Genomic DNA, 18,385 nt, shown 5'->3' with positions numbered 1-18,385 from the left:
GGCAAGGCTGTATGAGCACTTGTGGTGCTCTGGTGTGGTGCCAGAGGACTGGAAGAGGGCCAATGTGGTTCCCAACTTCAAAAAGGGGAGGAAAGAGGACCTGGGAAACTATAGGCCAGTTAGTCTTACCTTGATCCTGGGCAAGCTGTTTGAGAGAATTATCCTGGCACATGTCCACGAGGGGCCGGAGGGGAGGTTATGCTTAGAGGCAACCAACATGGGTTCATCAGTGGCAGGTCCTGTCAAACCAACCTGATGGCCTTCTATGACCAGATCATCAAATCATTAGACGCAGGGGCATCAGTGGACATAGTCTTCCTGGACTTTCGGAAGGCCTTCGACACGGTCTCTCACCCTGTTCTCATTAAGAAATGGGGGGGGCTGTGGCGTAGACACCCACACAGTCAGATGTGTTGCCAACTGGCTGGAGGGCTGCACCCAGAGAGCGGTGGTGGACGGGTCCTTCTCAACCTGGAAGGACATGGGCAGTGGGGTCCCCCAGGGCTCGGTCCTCGGGCCCGCACTGTTCAACATCTTCATCAGTGATGTGGATGAGGGGGTAAAAAGCCCCCTGTTCAAATTTGCTGATGACACCAAGATGTGGGGGGATGTGGGCATGCTAGAAGGGAGGAATAGGCTACAACTGGACCTAGACAGGTTACAGGGGTGGGCGGATGAGAACAGAATGGGATTCAACACAGACAAGTGCAAAGTGCTGCACCTGGGGAGGAAGAACCAGCACCATACCTACAGGTTGGGGAACTCCCTTCTCATCAGTGCAGAGGCGGAAAAGGATCTTGGAGTCATCATTGACTCCAAGATGAACATGGGCTGGCAGTGTGGGGATGCGGTCAGGAAGGTCAACCGCACCCTGTCGTGCATCCACAGATGCATCTCGAGCAGGTCCAAGGAGGTGATCCTCCCCCTCTATGCAACACTGGTCAGGCCACAGCTGGAGTACTGCATCGGGTTCTGGCTGTCGCACTTCAGGAGGGATGTGGACAGCATGGAGAGGGTCCAGAGGAGGCCACTCGCATGGTCAGGGGGCAGCAGGGCAGGCCCTATGAGGAGAGGCTACGGGACCTGAACCTGTTCAGCCTCTAAAAGAGAAGGCTGAGGGGGGATCTAGTGGCCCGTTACAAACTAGTCGGGGGGACCAGCAGGCATTGGGGGAGTCACTGTTCCCCCGAGCACCACCAGGAGTGACCAGGAATAACGGTCACAAGCTGGCAGAGGGGAGATTTAGACTAGACAGCAGGCAGCACGACTTCACGGTCAGGGCGGCTAGGATCTGGAACCAACTTCCAAGAGAAGTGGTACAGGCTCCTACCCTGGGAGTTTTTAAGAGGAGGTTGGATGAACATCTTGCTGGGGTCGTTTGACCCCAGTACTCTTTCCTGCCATGGCAGGGGGTCAGACTAGATGATCTGCTCAGGTCCCTTCCGACCCTAGAAACTATGAAACTATAATCCCCCACCCTGTCTTGAGGCACAGTGGGGCAGTACGGTCTCCAGCTTATCCTGACAACGCTTGGAACAGCAGAATGCTGCCCACCATTGTCCCCATCTTTACACGCTTTTCTATTACTCCAGGAATGGAGCCTGCCTCTGTGGGTGAAGACAGGGGATGCAGATCTGGTTGAGCAAGGGGCTGTCGGCTTTGTTCCCGGCTCCCCCAGCACATCACAATATTTGCTGTCTCCTTTCCCCCAAACAGCCCAGCAGACAGGATGCTGCCAGTGGACCATCATGCCTGAGCAGTAAGAGAGTGGGAGCTTAGGCTCCCAGCTGGGGTGAGGTCCCCTCTGGCAGAGTAAATGGTGGCTGAGCTGGAGCCAGCACCAGCACCTGCACCAGCACCAGCCCTGGGTCTACCAGCATTGGTGCAGGCCCAGGCAAAGACAGAGGAGCAGGACCAAGTAAGCCTAAAGCCTGGGGCAAGAGCTGAGAGGACTGGTAAAATCCTAGGTGCCATCCAGTCTAGGACAAGCAGGGAGTCCATGAGCTGGGCAGCATCACAGCAGATCAAGCAGAAACCAGCCCGGCACTGGGAAGTGCGGTGGCACGATGTGCTGCAGACCCAGAGTCCCTCCGCTGAGGTTGTGCTGGGCCCCTGGAAGACTTGGTACCATCCAGTAAATAGTAGCCCTGGATCTTCCCTGATTAAACCATCCCAACTAAGTGTCAGACTAACTGCTTTTGAAAAGTTGCCAAGCATGGAGAGTCTACAACTTGTCTGGGTCACTTGTCCCACTGCCCGACCACCTTCAGAGTCAGAAAATTACTCTCAATCTCCAGTTTAAATTTCCCCTGCTGTAGCTTGAGGATCAATGGCCTTCTAGTTCTTTCCTCTAAGTTTCAGGTGAGAAATATCTCCATCTTGCTCTGGTCCATGCCTCACTCCTGGAGGCTCCCTGTTGCACCTGCCTATGGCTGTCCCTTTCCTTCCCGAGGCAAAGCAGTGGCCCCTTTCTCTTGGAGTGCAAGAACAAAACTTTGCAAACTTTTCTTCATGGAGACATTTGGGTTTTGGAACAAAATAAAAAGTTTTACAGGAAATATCCTCTTGGGTGACTTTATTTTTTTTTCAAACCAAAACAAAAATCAAAGCCTCTTTACTATTTTTTATTGACATTTTTGTTCCTCGATTTAGTTTTCAGATTTTGTGCAGGGGTCAGGTTATTCTTTCTGGAAATCCCCATCCTCCCCAAAGACTCTTCTTTAAGCAAACCAACAATAAAATATACATGTATGCATCAGAATTTGCCTTTTCAGTATTTGTCAGGGCAGTTTCACAGGAAACTCAGAAAATGGAAAAGCAATGAAAAAAAAATGCTGCACAAGAGAGATTTGGCATGCCTTGCTCATCTCTAGTCAGAAGTCTTGGGCAAAACAGCTTCTTGATAAGATGCCCTTTGCCGTTCCCCATCTTGAGGTGTCCTGTCCCCAAGCTCTAGGACTGAATGCTGCCTGGATTGCCCTCACAATGCAGGCAAGTTTGAGTTTGGGATTGAGACTGAAATGATTTCTCTGCAAAACTGCTGACACTGGCCAAGGCAATAACAGGTATATACAGAGAACAGGGTTTTTTTTATAGGTTGAAGCCAGGAAAAGCCCGGTAAAGGGCACAGAGCAGAAAAGCAGCATGGGGGAGGGGGGCCTCAAAGAAGCAAATTCTGTAGATGTTATGAAATTCTCATACTTCCCCCATTCCCTATGATCCTCTCCTCCCTGTTACCCGCTCCAGAAACCCCGTGCCCCACAATACCCCAGACCCTCCCCAGTGTCTGAAATGGTATACCTCCAGCAAGGGACCTGTCACCTCCCCTTAGGGACCTCCCAAGACCCACGAGCCCTTCTGTCCCTCAAAACATACCCTTAAACAACCTCTTCATACCTTAAGCCCCACTCGGGCTGGGCTATAGCAAGGCCCATCACAGACACACCAGTTGCAAGGGTCTGGCCAAGGTGTAGACAGCCAGGCCTGCAGGTAGGCCACCAGGAGCAGCTAGGGGGTCAGCACCACCATGGCAAGTAAAAACTGAGCACAAACAGTAAAGTCCTAAAATGCCAAGGAAAGGACTGGCGAGAAGTCACCTTGCTGTCTGTACACATGGTAGCTGGGGGCTGGGTGGTTCGAGGAAGGAGGCTGATTTTCAGGGGAGCTTTCAATTTGTGTCCCCTGGCTTTTATCCCCTCTGCCACTTGGCTCCTTGACTCAGCGCTTACCGGCTGTCTCCCCGTCTCAGCTGCAGCCACAAGTTTCCCGAGCAGCGGGACACTCCTCACTGAAGGAGGGGGGAGCTGGGGGCATTACTGTCCAAGTGAAGAAAGGGAGGGTGACGCACCAGTTTGCAGAGGCTGCCGCCCATTCAGTGCAAGGGTCCAGCCCTGTGGGTTCGCTGATGCTTGATCAAGGCACACCTCTGGTTGAAACACTTCTCGCACTGGGCACAGCAGTACGGCTTCTCCCCCGTGTGCACGCGCAGGTGCTTGGTGAGCGTTGGGCTCTCAGTGAAGCTCTTCCCGCACTGGGTGCAGGAGAACGGTTTCTCCCCCGTGTGCACGCGCAGGTGCCTTATGCGAGCCGAGTTGTCGGTGAAGCTCTTCCCGCACTGGGTGCAGGAGAAGGGCTTCTCCCCCGTGTGCACGCGCACGTGCCTGGTGAGCGTCGAGCTGTCGCTGAAGCTCTTCTCGCACTGGGTGCAGGAGAAGGGCTTCTCCCCCGTGTGCACGCGCATGTGGTTCTGGAGGTGAACAGGCCAGGTGAAGCTCTTCCTGCACTGGGCACAGCAGTACGGCTTCTCCCCTGTGTGCACGCGCTGGTGGACTCGGACGTCACTTGGGGAGACAAAGCTCTTCCCGCATTTGGGGCAGAGGTGGGGGCGGTCCCCTGCATGTATCCTCTGGTGCTTGATGAGACGATGTTTGCGCTGGAAGCTCTTCCCACACTCGGTGCAGGGGTAGGTTTTCTCCCTCCTATGGATTCCCCTGTGTGCCCTGAGCTCCACTTTGCCCGCAAAGCTCTCGCCGCACATCCCGCATATATACAATCCCTCCCCAGGGTGAACCTTGCCCTCGTGGCTCTGCGCATCTCTCTGCCCCTGAAGTCCTTCCCTGCACCCAGGGCTCCTTCGGGTCTCGGCTGCTCTCTGTCCCTGTTGGGAGAGTTGCTGGGTTTGGGTTGGAAACAGCTTCAGGTTGGCAGGCCCTTCCTCGGAAAGCTGCTGCTCAGCTCTGCCCTGCATCTCAGCATCTGCTGGGTGGAGACAGGAGCCCAGAAATTAGTCCCAGCCCAGCTGGCAAAGAGAAAGATCTGCTATTCCTCCATGCTGGGATGTCCCCAAACCCTGGATGGGCCTTGGCTCCTCTGTGAGAACAAGTTGTCCAATTGCCAGTGGACGGTGTGTCTCTGGCCTCACAGTTTGTAACACGTGTGCTCCAAAGCTGGAGCAGAAGGTGGGCAATATTGGTGGAGAGAAGGACTGCTTGCAGATGTGAACCTCCCCTCCTCAAAAAGGTGCTTTACTTTAAATTTGGTCCACTCCCCCATGGAGCCCATCACATACTCAGAAGCGGGACTTTGACCCAGGTCTGCAGCATCTCTATAGATCAGGAGCTTTAGTGGGGCTCTTTTGGCACTTTTATATAATGGCCGACTGAATCAGCTTTCGATAAAAGCGCCAAAAAGCCCTGCTGAAACACCCAACCTATACAGACGCTGCAGACCCGGGTTGAAATAACACGCTGCTTCTCCCATAAAGCAAGCTTTATCTTGTTTTGGGGGCTTTTTCATGTCCGCAAGCAGCCAAGGAGATGTTTATATGTCCCCAAGCATCGAAGTTTTGAATCCCCCCTGCACTTCGCAGCCATTTAATACAACTGAGATAATGATGAAACACTGGTTTTATTCCCCTGACTGTTACAGAGAGGAAATCCACTTCAAACTAAGCAATAGGACTAGCAACAGTGGGCAGAGTGAAAGCCTCCCTATGGCACACTCCTTTAGAGCCACCAAGAGCTCTTGCTGACCATAATTGCCATAGGGCAATTCAAACCCCATCATGCCCTACCAAAGGGCATTATAGAGGCATGGCCACCGTGGGCTGGGGTATCAACTGTTACATTGCTGAGAGACAATGGACATCCAAGCCTACAGGACCCCAGGGGTGCCAGATCAGTGCCTAAAATCAAAGCAGCAGCCTAAGCTTTGCCACTCGCATTTTGTGACTTCCCTGTGGGTGGGCACCCCTTTCATGAGAGAGCGTCTTGCCTAGGGACCTGGGCTCAGCCTCCCTGGAAGAGAGTGATACGTGGTGAAGGGGCAGTTCATGGCTAACTAGCCCTAACTGGAGGAAGAAAAAGGGGCCTGTCCTCACATCAGTGAAATGAAGGGAGTGAGAACACACACTTGCTGCCAGGGATGAACAAATCATAGAAAAATGAGGGTTGAAGGGACCTCAGGAGGTCACATCTAGCTCAAACCCCCTGCTCAAAGCAGGACCAGATCCAGCTACACCATCCCAGGCAAAGCTGCGTCTATCCAGGTCTTAAACAGCTGCAAGGCTAGAGATGCCACCTCTGTGGGTAACCTGCTCCAGTGCTTTACCACCCTCCTAGTGAAAAAGTTTTTCTTAATATCTAACCTAAACTCCCCTTGCTGCAATTTGAACCCCTTGTTCTGTCATCTGCCCCCACTGCAAACAGGCAGGACTGATCAAGCAGGCTTGGCTGGGCCAAGCATGAGAGTAGCACAGATGTGACTGCCCCGGTTCTCCGTAACCAGATTAGCTGCTGAAAGCACCATTCACCTCTTTTAAATACACATGCGGCCTCTGGCGGCAGGTGCAATGTGACACAGCCTTAGCCCGTTCCCGGGAGCCTCGCATTCACTGCTCTCCTCGATTTTCCTGACTCCTTACCCAAGCTTTGGTTTTTTCTGACCCTGATCTTGGATCTCCCCTGAAATTCAGCACTGGTCTGCTCTCTGATTTTCCTGGCATCTCAACTGAGCGCGGCTTCCTTGACCCTGATCTTGGGTTCTCCCTGGAGCTCAGGACCAAATTTCTGACCCCTGGCCCATGACTTCAGCTTATATCTTGGACTATGCCTCTTGGATCTCCCTTCTCAGCTCTCCTGAAGCCTGGTCCTATGCTCTTTGCTCCACTGACCCAGACTCTGACCTGACACTTGGGTAACCTGTGCCCTGATCACCTCCTCGTTGCCCCCATGGGCCTATCCACAGGCCTGGCTGAACTCGCGCACCTACCTGGACAACACACATTTGGCTAAGCTGTGCTATGTCAGGACCTTGGGGCAGCAACTCAAGGCAAGTGTTTAGGTTTCCAGCCCCACCGGGTCCTGCGCTGAGGTGTGGGTGGAGCGGGGAAGGGATTTTCAAGGCTCACCCGGGGACGAGTCTTCAGACAATGAGCTTTCTCCAGCTTCCTCCAAATCACTGACCCAGAGCTCCATCTCCCCTTGCTGGATGCGGCAGATCAAGTCTGGTGTGGGACCTTGGTATCCTGCGTTGGGGAGTGTGCAAAGGGTGATTATTCCACCACCCAGGACCCACTTGGGACTTGGCAAAAGGAACCAAAAGACTCAAGATTTCTAATGGGGACCCAAAAGAAAAGGGAAGGAGACATTTAGGAGAAAAGAGAAGCCACTATAGGCAGAGACCTTCAATAGAAGATGGTCTCTATCATCCAAGTGGAAAGATGATCTGATGAAATATAAAGCATCAATCTCTCAGAAGTACATGAAGGGCATACAACCCACAGTTGTATGGAAAGTGAGCAGAGCTGGAGCGATTTGTAAAGAAGACAGGGAAAGCTTTTACATATTTTCAAGATACTGAAATGAAGAGAAAGAACATGAACACACTCGTGGATGGACACAGCCTATCTTATCCATGTAATTCCAGGCGGAAAAAAAAATGGAAATGATTTATTCTCAATAAAAATTTGCAGTGATGAGTCTTGGAAGGGAAAAGTCAATGATAGACTGATGACAATGAGTCTCTGTACATAGGAGAGAGAGTAATTCAGTTTGGCACTGCATAGAAAAGGATAACAGATGTAGAGGCAAGTATAGCAGCTTGTTCATGCAATGAGCTGATTGTCACAGGAGATAATGCACAGGTTGCATAAATGCATATGTATTTATGATATAGCCTGCTTGCAGTATGGATATGGCCAAAAGAAGGAAGAAGACGGCTTTTTTTTACAGAACGTAAAAGGCCGGAGTGTGGCATTATTCAACCCAGCTCACAGTGCACAGAGAATCAGGAAACTAGTCAGCACGTTGAAAAAGATGAAAATGAAACAAAAATGTTAAACAGCAAGTTCATGTACTCAACCTGTGGAAGTCCCTAATGTATTAGGAGGTGCAGGGGAATGGCGTGTTCTGTACTTAACGAAGAAAATTGTACAGGATAAAAGACTTTAATGGTGACTAAGTATAATATCACTATGCTTTTCTTCTTTAAACAACAGGGGAGTAACTACCAAAGTCCCAGTGACAGGAGAATACAAGTTACTTAGCCATTCATTCAAAACTGATAGAAAAGTTAGTACAGCCAGAATCAACAGAAGCACATGAATCAGTGATAGTCAGTTTGGTTTTTAGAAAGGGAAAGTACAAGAAAAGTACAGAAAGCAATATGCTGTTACAGATGGCCTTTATTGATCTGGAAGAAAGCATCTGAGCAGGTCACAGGATCATAGAAATTAGAGCTGGAAGGGACCTCAGGAGGTCACATCTAGTCCAACCCCTTGCTCAAAACAGGACCAGCCCCAACTGCATCATCCCAGCCAAGGCTTTGGCTAGCTGGGTGGTAAAAATCTCCAAGGATGGAGAGTCCACTACCTTTCTGGGTAATCTGTATCAGTTACCACCCTCCTAGTGAGAAAGTTTGTCCTAATATCTAACCTAAACTTCCCTTCCTGCAGCTTGAGACCATTGCTCTTTGTTCTGTTTTCTGTCACCATTGCTGGAGACTGAGGAAAAATAAGAAAGCACCAGAAAAGTACACCTGCCTAGCAAAAGATGTGTACACCATCTAAGTCAGAACCAGCACCTATAATGAAGCTCCTTAGGGAATGAGTTTTTAACAGGGCTCTACACTTAGTTCATTTTTTCTTATTCCAGGGCTAGGTGTTATGAAGATCTCAAACGATCGGCACCATGGGTCATATATTTACAAGGGACTTCTGGATATGAAAAGAGATTTTAGGACAACTTTAGGGAATGGTAGAATGAACTTGAAAGCATGAGTCATAAGGCAAATATGATGAACCCTGACTCTGTGGTCCATGCAGATGAAGACTGTGGTCCATGGAGGAAGATGTTTGAAGGGAATGTGTGCAGAATCTTACAGGGGCTCCTTAGACATCCCTGTGTCCTACCACGTGTACACATGTCACTAGAGGAGAAGTTGAGGAAATGGAAAAACCATGTGCTGTAGCAGTGACACTGATAAGACCTCCATTAACTTACATTGGGGAAGGAGAAGACACAGGATTTAGATAGTGCTGAAATGTGCGTGCTAGGATTGTTAAGTGTCTGGGCCAGATACCATAGGAAAGAGAGTGAGGAGGCTGGAATAATTGCCAAAGAAAATATTTATGCACAATGAAATGGTATGAACACACAGGGAGGGCAAACAGATCATCTTGAAAATAAGCTGCTGAACACAGAAGCAACAGGAGTTGGACCAGAGGGAAGACCCCAGTGAAAGCAACTAGATCAAAGGAGGTGGACAGGAGAAAACAAAATGAAGAAGCGTGAGCAATGACAGAAGCGTGGGTAGCAAGTGGATTTAAATTACCAGCCAAAATTCAGCTTGTAGAAACACCAGGAGAAAAATGGGACATTTTTCATTTTACATAGTAGATGCATCTACACATTCATTAATGCGGCATAGTTACTGAGCATTACGGTTGAAACTTGTATAAGCAAGCCCTAAATCCATGCACAGTAACTGGCACTCCTGTGCACTAGCACCAGCACACGGGGGGTTTTCAGACACTAATGGTGCAGTAGCCTAATACTACTGCACAGTAGCATATTGGAACAGGTTTTGCCCAGCACGCTACTGCGCAGTGTTATTAGGCTACCGAGCAGTTAGCATCTCATGTAGATGCACCCACTGAGCAATGGTTCTGGGGAAAACACAAGAAATAAAACTTTACCCAGGGAGAAAAGGGCTTGGTAATTCTTCAGCATCTGGTCCCGGTAAAGCATCTTATCTCCAGCTTCTAGCAGCGCCCACTCGTTCCAGGTGAAGTATAGGGCCACGTCCTCAAAGGCCTCCGAGAGCTGCAACACAAGCATCCCACCATCATCCATTCTGCTCCAGCATCCTCCAGCCCCCGCAGCCCCAACTCCCACTTTGCACCGCAAAGATTTGCCAGCTTCACTCTGTCGAATTTCCTATGCCTCCACTAACACAGCTGCTCCAGCAACGGGGCTGGTGTGGACATAGCTCTGCAGATGGAGCAGCGCATTTTTCTGCTTTAGCTCACGTCAGCCATGTACTTGCCGCAGCTCTTCCCTCTGTTATTACCTGCTGTGCTTACCCTGGGGGTGCTGCCCAACCTTAATGACACCGGCAGAGCGAAGGTGTCCCGAGTGTCCCTTGGAGAAGCTGTTTTTAGGGCAGAGACTCACAGGGAGAGCCCTGTTCCTGGGCTGGGGGACCCCCGAATTTCTCTTTCTCCACCATGCACCTCCCCAGGAAACACTGAGCCCCTGAAGCTTAGTATTAGGAGTCTCCTTTTCCTTCCCATGTGGCTCTTGGGCAGGGATCTCAGGGATTAATTTAGATTTTTTCTGCAGGTTGCTCCAATGTCGGGTTTTCCTCCAGTGGTTAGCACCTAACATGGCACAGGTAAAGCGGGTGAACCAATGTCCTGCTCACTCCTAGCAAAATGCCAGCTCATGATACCACCATGGCACTGGCAAGGATGGAGGGACCTGGCTGGACTTAGGTGCAGAGCCCCTGGATGCACCTCAAGGGGGAGGGACCAGGTGGGGTCAGCCGAGGAGACCCTCACCCCATGCTTCTGGGTGCTGGCTGGGTGTCACACAGTGCCCAGAGGAGCTCTTTCCTGGGAACCACAGCCCTAAATTGTTGCCTTTTAGAGGCAGCACTTCCAGAGGCAGGGACCTCTGAACCTAGAGTTGCCAAGACCAGTGCTTCCAGTCCCAGCCCCTGGGGCTATCTGTACCGTGCTGCTTCCCCTGAGGCCCTCCTTGCCACCTCAGTTTGGATGCAGCTGCTCGCTGGTGAAGTTTTCTCTCCAGGTCTCTAACCCCCAACCCTTCATAAATCCTGGAGAAATTGGGCTTGATGGGACTTCCAGTGGTCATCTAGTCCAAACCCCAACCTGAGACAGGATCATCCCTATCCCAGCCCTCTTATACAACCACTCTTTGCTTGGGACTATCGAGCCAGTTATGTGTCTACCTTATAGTAGGTTCATCTAGCCCACATGTCTTCAATTTGTTTATGAGAAGGACATGTGGGACTTTGTCAAAAGCCTTGCTGAAGTACAGCTCCACCATATCCACAGCACTCCCTTTACCCACCCAAGTCGTCACTCCATCCAAGACAGAAATCAAGTTTGCTTTGGCAGGCCACGCCGGCTGCTTGTGATCAGCCTTCCCTCCTCCCGATGCTGGCAAATGGCTTTCCTTAGGATATGCTCCAGTAACTCCCCAGAAATTGAGGTGAGGCTAACTGGTCTGTAGTTTCCCTGGGGCCTCCTTTGTATACAGAGAGAGCCACACTGGCCCTTTCCCAGACCTCTGGTACCTGGTCCTTTTCTCATGACCTCATGAAAAGTACTGCCAAGGGCTCTGAGATCTCCTCTGCCAGTTGCTCCAGTCCCCTGGGGTGAGGTTCATCCGGCTCCGCTGACTTGAATTCATTCACACCCATCGGAAACCTGGTGGGATTCATCCCATGACTGGGCGGTACATATTGAGGGCTATAGATTGTACAGAAAGGACAGGGTGGGGAAAAAGGGGGGAGGGGTTGCGCTCTATGTCAAGGAGCAATATACATCAACCCTCATCAAGACAGAATCAAAGGATGAGGAAGTAGAAGGACTGTGGGTTAGGCTACATGGGGGGCAAGGAGAAAAGGATTTGGTGGTAGGGGTCTGCTACAGACCCCCACATCAAGGGGAAGAAATAGATTTGGGGCTCCTGAGGCAACTCTCGGAGACCATAAAAGCTAAAGAGGCGGTGGTCATGGGGGACCTAAACTACCCGGACTTCTGCTGGGAGACACAGACAGCAAAGTCCCACCGCTCACGCAGGTTTCTAACCTGTGTACAGGACCTCCACCTGGCGCAGGAGGTACATGGTCCCACTAGGGGGAATGCCTTACTGGATCTGGTATTGGCAACGGGGGATGACATAGTAGGGGACCTACAGATCGGTAGCCATCTGGGGGACAGTGATCACCTAAAAATACAATTCAACATAAGGCGTCGAGTGGGTAAGGTAACTAGTAGGGTGAACGTGCTGGACTTTAGGAAAGCTGATTTCAGTGAACTCAGGCGATTAGTGAAGGACGCACTGCAGAGTAGTAGTTTTGAAATGATGGGAGCCCAAGAAGGGTGGCTGTGCCTTAAGGAAACTATCCTTCGAGCACAAAGCGAGACGATCCCCGTGAGAGGTAAAAGAGGGAAAGGGGCCAGGAGGCTTCCCTGGCTGACCAGAGAAATCCAGGGCAGACTAAGGGCCAAAAGGGGAGCACATAAAAAGTGGAAACAGGGAGAGATCACCAAAGAGGAATATACCTCTTCTGCTCTCGCTTGTAGGGAGGCAGTTAGACAGGCCAAAGCTACCATGGAGCTGAGGATGGCAACCCAAGTAAAAGACAATAAGAAATTGTTTTTTAGATATATAGGGAGTAAAAGGAAGGCTCAGGGAGGAATACGACCTCTGCTAAATGGGCAGAAACAATTGGTGACGGACAGAGGGGACAAGGCTGAACTCCTCAACGAGTTCTTCGCCTCAGTGTTCCTAAGCGAGAGGCATGACAAGTCTCTCACTGGGAGTGTAGGGAGGCAGCAGCAAGGCACCAGACTTCCATGCGTGGACCCTGAGGTGGTGCAGGGTCACTTGGAAGAACTGGATGCCTTTAAGTCGGCAGGCCCGGATGAACTCCATCCGAGGGTACTGAAAGCACTGGCTGACATCATTGCAGAGCCACTGGCGGGAATATTTGAATGCTCGTGGCGCACGGGTCAAGTCCCAGAGGACTGGAAAAGGGCCAATGTGGTTCCCATTTTCAAGAAGGGGAGGAAGGAGGACCCGGGCAACTATAGGCCAATTAGTCTCACCTCCATCCTTGGCAAAGTCTTTGAAAAAATTATCAAGGCTCACATTTGTGAGAGCCCGGCAGGACAAATTATGCTGAGGGGAAACCAGCATGGGTTCGTGGCAGGCAGATCGTGCCTGACCAATCTAGTCTCTTTTTATGACCAGGTTACAAAACGCCTCGACACAGGAGGTGGGGTGGATGTCGTATACTTGGACTTCAAGAAGGCCTTTGACACGGTATCCCACCCCATACTGGTGAACAAGTTAAGGGGCTGTGACTTGGATGAATGCACAGTCCAGTGGGTGGAGAATTGGCTGGAGGGTCGCACCCAGAGAGTCGTGGTGGATGGGTCGGTTTCGACCTGGAGGGGTGTGGGCAGTGGGGTCCCACAGGGCTCGGTCCTTGGACCGATACTGTTTAATGTCTTCATCAGCGACTTGGATGAGGGAGTGAAATGTACTCTGTCCAAGTTTGCAGATGACACTAAGCTATGGGGCGAAGTGGACACGCCGGAGGGCAGGGAACAGCTGCAAGCAGACCTGGACAGGTTAGACAAGTGGGCAGAAAACAACAGAATGCAGTTCAACAAGGAGAAATGCAAAGTGCTGCATCTAGGGAGGAAAAATGTCCAGCACACCTACAGCCTAGGAAATGACCTGCTGGGTGGCACGGAAGTAGAAAGGGATCTTGGAGTCCTAGTGGACTCCAAGATGAACATGAGTCGGCAGTGTGACGAAACCATCAGAAAAGCCAATGGCACTTTATCGTGCATCAGCAGATGCATGACAAATAGGTCCAAGGAGGTGATACTTCCCCTCTATCGGGCGCTGGTCAGACCGCAGCTGGAGTACTGCGTGCAATTCTGGGCGCCGCACTTCACGAAGGATGCGGATAACCTGGAGAGGGTCCAGAGAAGGGCCACTCATATGGTTAAGGGCCTGCAGGCCAAGCCCTACGAGGAGAGACTAGAGAAACTGGACCTTTTCAGCCTCCGCAAGAGAAGGTTGAGAGGCGACCTGGTGGCTGCCTATAAATTCATCGGGGGGCACAGAAGGGAATTGGTGAGTATTTATTCACCAAGGCCCCCCCGGGGGTTACAAGAAATAATGGCCACAAGCTAGAAGAGAGCAGATTTAGATTGGATATTAGGAGGAACTTCTTCACAGTTCGAGTGGCCAAGGTCTGGAACGGGCTCCCAAGGGAGGTGGTGCTCTCCCCTACCCTGGGGGTCTTCAAGCGAAGGTTAGATGTGTATCTAGCTGGGGTATTGTAGGCCCAGCACTCTTTCCTGCTTATGCAGGGGGTCGGACTCGATGATCTATTGAGGTCCCTTCCGACCCTAGCATCTATGAATCTATGAATCTATGAATCGGGACCTCTCCAACCCTCTGCCTTGTTATCTCATCCCTCAGCTTGCCCCCTTTTTTATCCAAATAATCCTTATTAGGTGTCTGGCTGCAGTTTACAATGTCGTGAAGACTGAGAAAAAGGACCTGCTGAGTAGCTCCATTTCCTTTGCATCTCCTTGGCTAGTTGACAATGGATCCACGGCTTCCTTGGTCTTTCTTTTTTGGCCAGCATATTTTCTTCTTTTTGTTAACCGTCCTTGCCAGGCGCAGCGCATTCTTTATCTTTGCCAACCTGATTTGGTCCCTGTAGGTTGTGGGTATTTCCTGGTCCACTTCCCTGGTGGGCAGGTGCCCATTCTGCCATCACCTGTATGCTTTCCTTTTGCATTTGTGGCACGTTAGGAGCCCTTTGTGCAGCCCCAATGGTCCCTGGCCGTTCTTCTTGTGCTTTCATTGTGTCTGCACGATATTTCTTGTTAGGTTTCTAATACCGTGCCCCTTCAGAGCGTCCATCCTTTATCCTTCGGTGTATCTTCACAGGACACCATGCCTATTAACTCCTCGAGTCAGAAAAAAGATGGGGTGGGGGGGTGTGAAACCACACCACAATAGCCCACGTACCAAACGCCCACACTTGGGCTCTTGCACATGCTGACACACACTCTGGCTCCACTCATACCCCACAGGAGCCTGTACCTTGCTCGTGGCTGTGCTCTCTCTCTGCTGTGGGCACCAGCCCTGCCTCTCCAGCACCTGGCCTGGCTCAGATGTCAGGAAGCCCCTCTCCCCAGGTCTTATGGAGGACGGTCTCAGCAGCACCAGGCTGGCAGACCCTGCCTCGGGAGGCTGCTCCTCGGCGGTGCTCAGGGATCCTGCACCTGCTGAGTGAGCAAGAGAAGATATAGGGTCACTCCTGTGCCATCGGCAAAGGCAAAGCCCTGCTCCTCTTTCATGCTGCTGTGGCCCTCAGTCAGCCCCAGGTCTCTGTGTGCGAGACAGGAGAAAGGTGGAAGAGTTAAAGTCCTACAGGTCTTCTAATAGACCTCCATGGCCATGACGTTGGAGGTGAGTTGCAGTGACTCTGCCCTTGATTGAAGCGGCAGCCATGGACATCACTCCCTGCAGGAGATGCAACTTGGGGTAGGGGGAGACCCTGGTGCTGAATCAGGATCCACGTTGCAGGGGAAGAAGAGGGAATGAACAGGGCCACTTGCTTCAGGGGGTGCAGGTGGCTTCTAGGGGGTGCTGGCAGAAAAGGCAACACGCTGACTTGATCCTCAGCAAAACACTGAAGCTGACAAGTGTTTGCCGCTGACAGGCCATGTCTCCCAGCCTGCTGGAAAGGGCAGACTCGCTCCCTCTTACCTGCCTCTAGCAAAAGGCCGGGTCCAAGGAACCAGCCCAAAGAGCTTTCCTCTGCCGATGAGTCCCAGGTCTCCTCTGTGACGGGGGAATCTGCAGGAGGACACAGGAATGGGGTTACCTGTCAACAACCCAGCCCAAAGCCATTAGGAAACCCCAGGGCATTTATACACATACCGTTTCGTGCCTGGACGGGCTGGAGATCCAGTGCGTCGCAGCAGACTCGATTAATCGAGTCTGCTCTGCACATGAGCTGACACTCACTGTGCTCCCTCGTTTGCAGTTGTACACGTGGCAAAATGCACAGTGCTGCAGGGGAAATGGTGGTGGTGCGCTTTTGAAGTAAGACACCCTAACCCTGCCATAAGAAAATCAGGTCTGCTCTGCATGGGAGCTGATGCGACCTGTGCCACGCCGCGCTCAGTTGTATAAGCAGCGAAATGCATGCCAGCGCGCGGGAGATGGCAGCAGTGCACTTTTGAATGAAAGCACCTTCGATGTGTTTTAGATCTAAAGCACAGTGCCACCCTTTGCTCAGCACCGATGTGCATTTTGTCAATTATCCAATTGCAAGCATGGCCGCGCCAGGCGTTTTTCGAAGTGCCCAGTGCTGCGGCGCTTGCATGTGTAACCCTACACATTTTAAGTCTAACCTCAAGATGTGGCAGGCAGGAGAGAGGAGACAGATTAGGGAGCTGGGGGAGGCAGATGGGGGTAGTGCAGCCACTGCGGGGCTGGAGGTGCACCCCATTAACAAGAGCAACTGGGCCTCAAACCATCAATATTTATCACAGTAGCATTATGAGACCCAGAGAGATACTGGATTTTCCCACTGCTCCCGGCCCCTCACTCCAGGTGCTGAAGCGCCAGGCAGGCAGCAGTGCCAGGGGCTCCCCAGGACCTGGACCCAGACCTCTGGCACATTACCTGGCTCCTGGTGGGGTGTGGGCTCCTCTTTGGGAACACAAGGCAGCTCCTCCTGGGACCCTGGGGTGTCCCCCCAACCTGCTTCCTCCAGCACCACGTGCCCAGCGCAGGACTGAAGCTGCCCCAGCCAGGAGCAGAGAGGTTCCCGCAATGCTCCAGGTCTCTCCATGTCCAAGGCCATGTCCTTGAGCTGCCTGTGGGCTATAACCTAGGGACAAGACAACCACGTCACTGGGAGCTGGAAGAGATGGTGCTGGCTCCCCAGACACACAGAGATGGGGAGGCAGCATTGATGACCAGGGTAAAATGCTGTCTCCTGGAGTCTCATGCCCCTGCTGCCCCAGCCAAAACCTTTCAGCCAGTGCCACAGCCTTAACGCAGGTCTCCACGCCATGTCCCAACTCTCAGCTTTCCATCTCCTGGGGCAGGACGGCCAGGAACTGCTCCAGCACCACCAGCTCCAGCATCTGCTCCTTGCTGCGGCGCTGGGGCTCCCGCAGGTGACTGCAAACCTCCTGCAGCCCCTTGGGGCAGACACCCTGGTCCAGGTGGGCTGACCCCAGTGCTACATTTGACAAGACAGCCTCAGCACAGAGACACTCACCTGCCAGTGCCGGACGGGCTCCTCCAGCTCCTGTTTGACCCGTCGTGCTGCCCACCTCAGGCATGCGCCGCCTGTCCCTGCCTGCACAGCATGAGAGGCTTGCCCTGCCACCTCAGCTCCTGCCCTGGGCTCAGGGCCAGCCGGGTCCTGCTCCTCCATCTTCACTGGAGGCTGCAGCCACGATGGGAGGAGGAGACAACAACTGTTATCATGAGTCAGGACCCAACCCCTTCCCCCCATGAGCCCACTGCTTCCCCCCTGCCATCAGGAGCTTCACAGGCACCAGCATCCTGGGCTGCAGCCTGGCACCGCTTGCCCAGAACAAGCAGAGCCCCCCTGCCCCTGCCCTTCCCCCCCAGTGCCCTCCACCCCGCCCATCCTCCACCTCTCATCCAACCCCGCTGGCTCCCAACCGGCAGCCTGAGCCCTGCTGGTGCTCTGCAATCCTGACCGGCAGCCGGGGGCCGGGTGGGGGCGCAGGCAGGGCAGGTCCCCAGGGGCTGCTCTGTGGGCTCGCTCCTCCTGCAGGCAGGCAGGCCAGGGAGGGAGCTCCGGGCTCAGGAAGCGGCATCACATCCTGTGCTCAGCTCCGCCTGCTGCAGGGGCATTGGGGAGGGGGCACGGGCCACAGGGACTGCAGACAGAGCAGGGGGTCCTGCACCTGCCTCCTGCCCTCCATGCGCTGCGGACGGGGGCTTTGAGGTGCGGACACACTCCGGGAGGAGAGCGCTGGCCAGCAGAGCTGAGCCTAGAAGCAGCACTGCCCTCCGCAAGCACAGGCTCGGGGGGCTGCAAGGGAGCCCAGCCAACCCCCTGCTCCAAGCAGGGCCAGCTCTAACTAGATACACCCTGGCGAATCATGTGCACACACACACAAATATCTGGAATGATGCTAAATGCATGGCAATTTGTTTTTGTCTTTTACAAATTAAACTAAATATAACACTATTTGAACCTTGTTTAGAAATATATGCAGGTACTTGGGTGTGGGGTGCAGTTGGGGGTGGGTGTTGGGGGGTGGGCGTGGGTTTGTGAAGGTGTCGGGGGTGTGGGGGTGTAGGAGGGTTGTGAGCAAGGGGTTGTGAAGTGGGGGTGTGGGGTTTGTGGGTGGGTATGAGTTCCCTTACCACCCCCCCCCCCACTTCCTGCACAGCTCCTGCCATTGGCAGGCCCTTGTGGGGCTCCTAGCTACAACAGGCAGAGCCCCCAGCAGCGTGCAGCTCCCACGAATCCCAGGGGCTGCACGTGGAAGCACAGAGCCAGCCCAGTTTGGCCTGCTGGCAGGCAACTTTGAGCCCATGGG

The 18,385-nt window shown here is 52.7% G+C and overlaps 1 protein-coding gene across 5 annotated transcripts; it reads right to left on the bottom strand.

Moving 5' to 3' along the window:
- Positions 1 to 2,570: 2,570 nt before the first annotated feature.
- Positions 2,571 to 17,869, bottom strand: LOC149861886 (uncharacterized). 5 transcript variants are annotated; one of them, XM_090054639.1, is made up of 9 exons: positions 17,534 to 17,869; positions 17,083 to 17,253; positions 16,479 to 16,686; positions 15,729 to 15,860; positions 15,555 to 15,644; positions 14,886 to 15,070; positions 9,695 to 9,821; positions 6,908 to 7,024; positions 2,571 to 4,758 (listed from the first exon to the last, which is right to left on the bottom strand). In XM_090054639.1, the coding sequence occupies exons 1-9, from the start codon at positions 17,651 to 17,653 to the stop codon at positions 3,872 to 3,874; spliced, it is 2,037 nt and encodes a 678-aa protein (XP_089910765.1). In that variant the 5' UTR covers positions 17,654 to 17,869; the 3' UTR covers positions 2,571 to 3,871. The 5 variants fall into 5 exon arrangements, with proteins under 5 accessions (XP_089910765.1, XP_089910766.1, XP_089910768.1 ...); XM_090054640.1 differs by having other exon boundaries at positions 2,571 to 4,755; positions 17,534 to 17,868; XM_090054642.1 differs by having other exon boundaries at positions 17,468 to 17,604.
- Positions 17,870 to 18,385: the final 516 nt, after the last annotated feature.

This window comes from Crocodylus siamensis, chromosome 6, assembly GCF_052110815.1.
Source record: "Crocodylus siamensis isolate JL-2025a chromosome 6, ASM5211081v1, whole genome shotgun sequence".
Classification (NCBI taxonomy): domain Eukaryota; kingdom Metazoa; phylum Chordata; order Crocodylia; family Crocodylidae; genus Crocodylus; species Crocodylus siamensis.
Note: the sequence above shows the minus strand (reverse complement) of the source record. Positions and strands in the feature narration are given on the sequence as shown.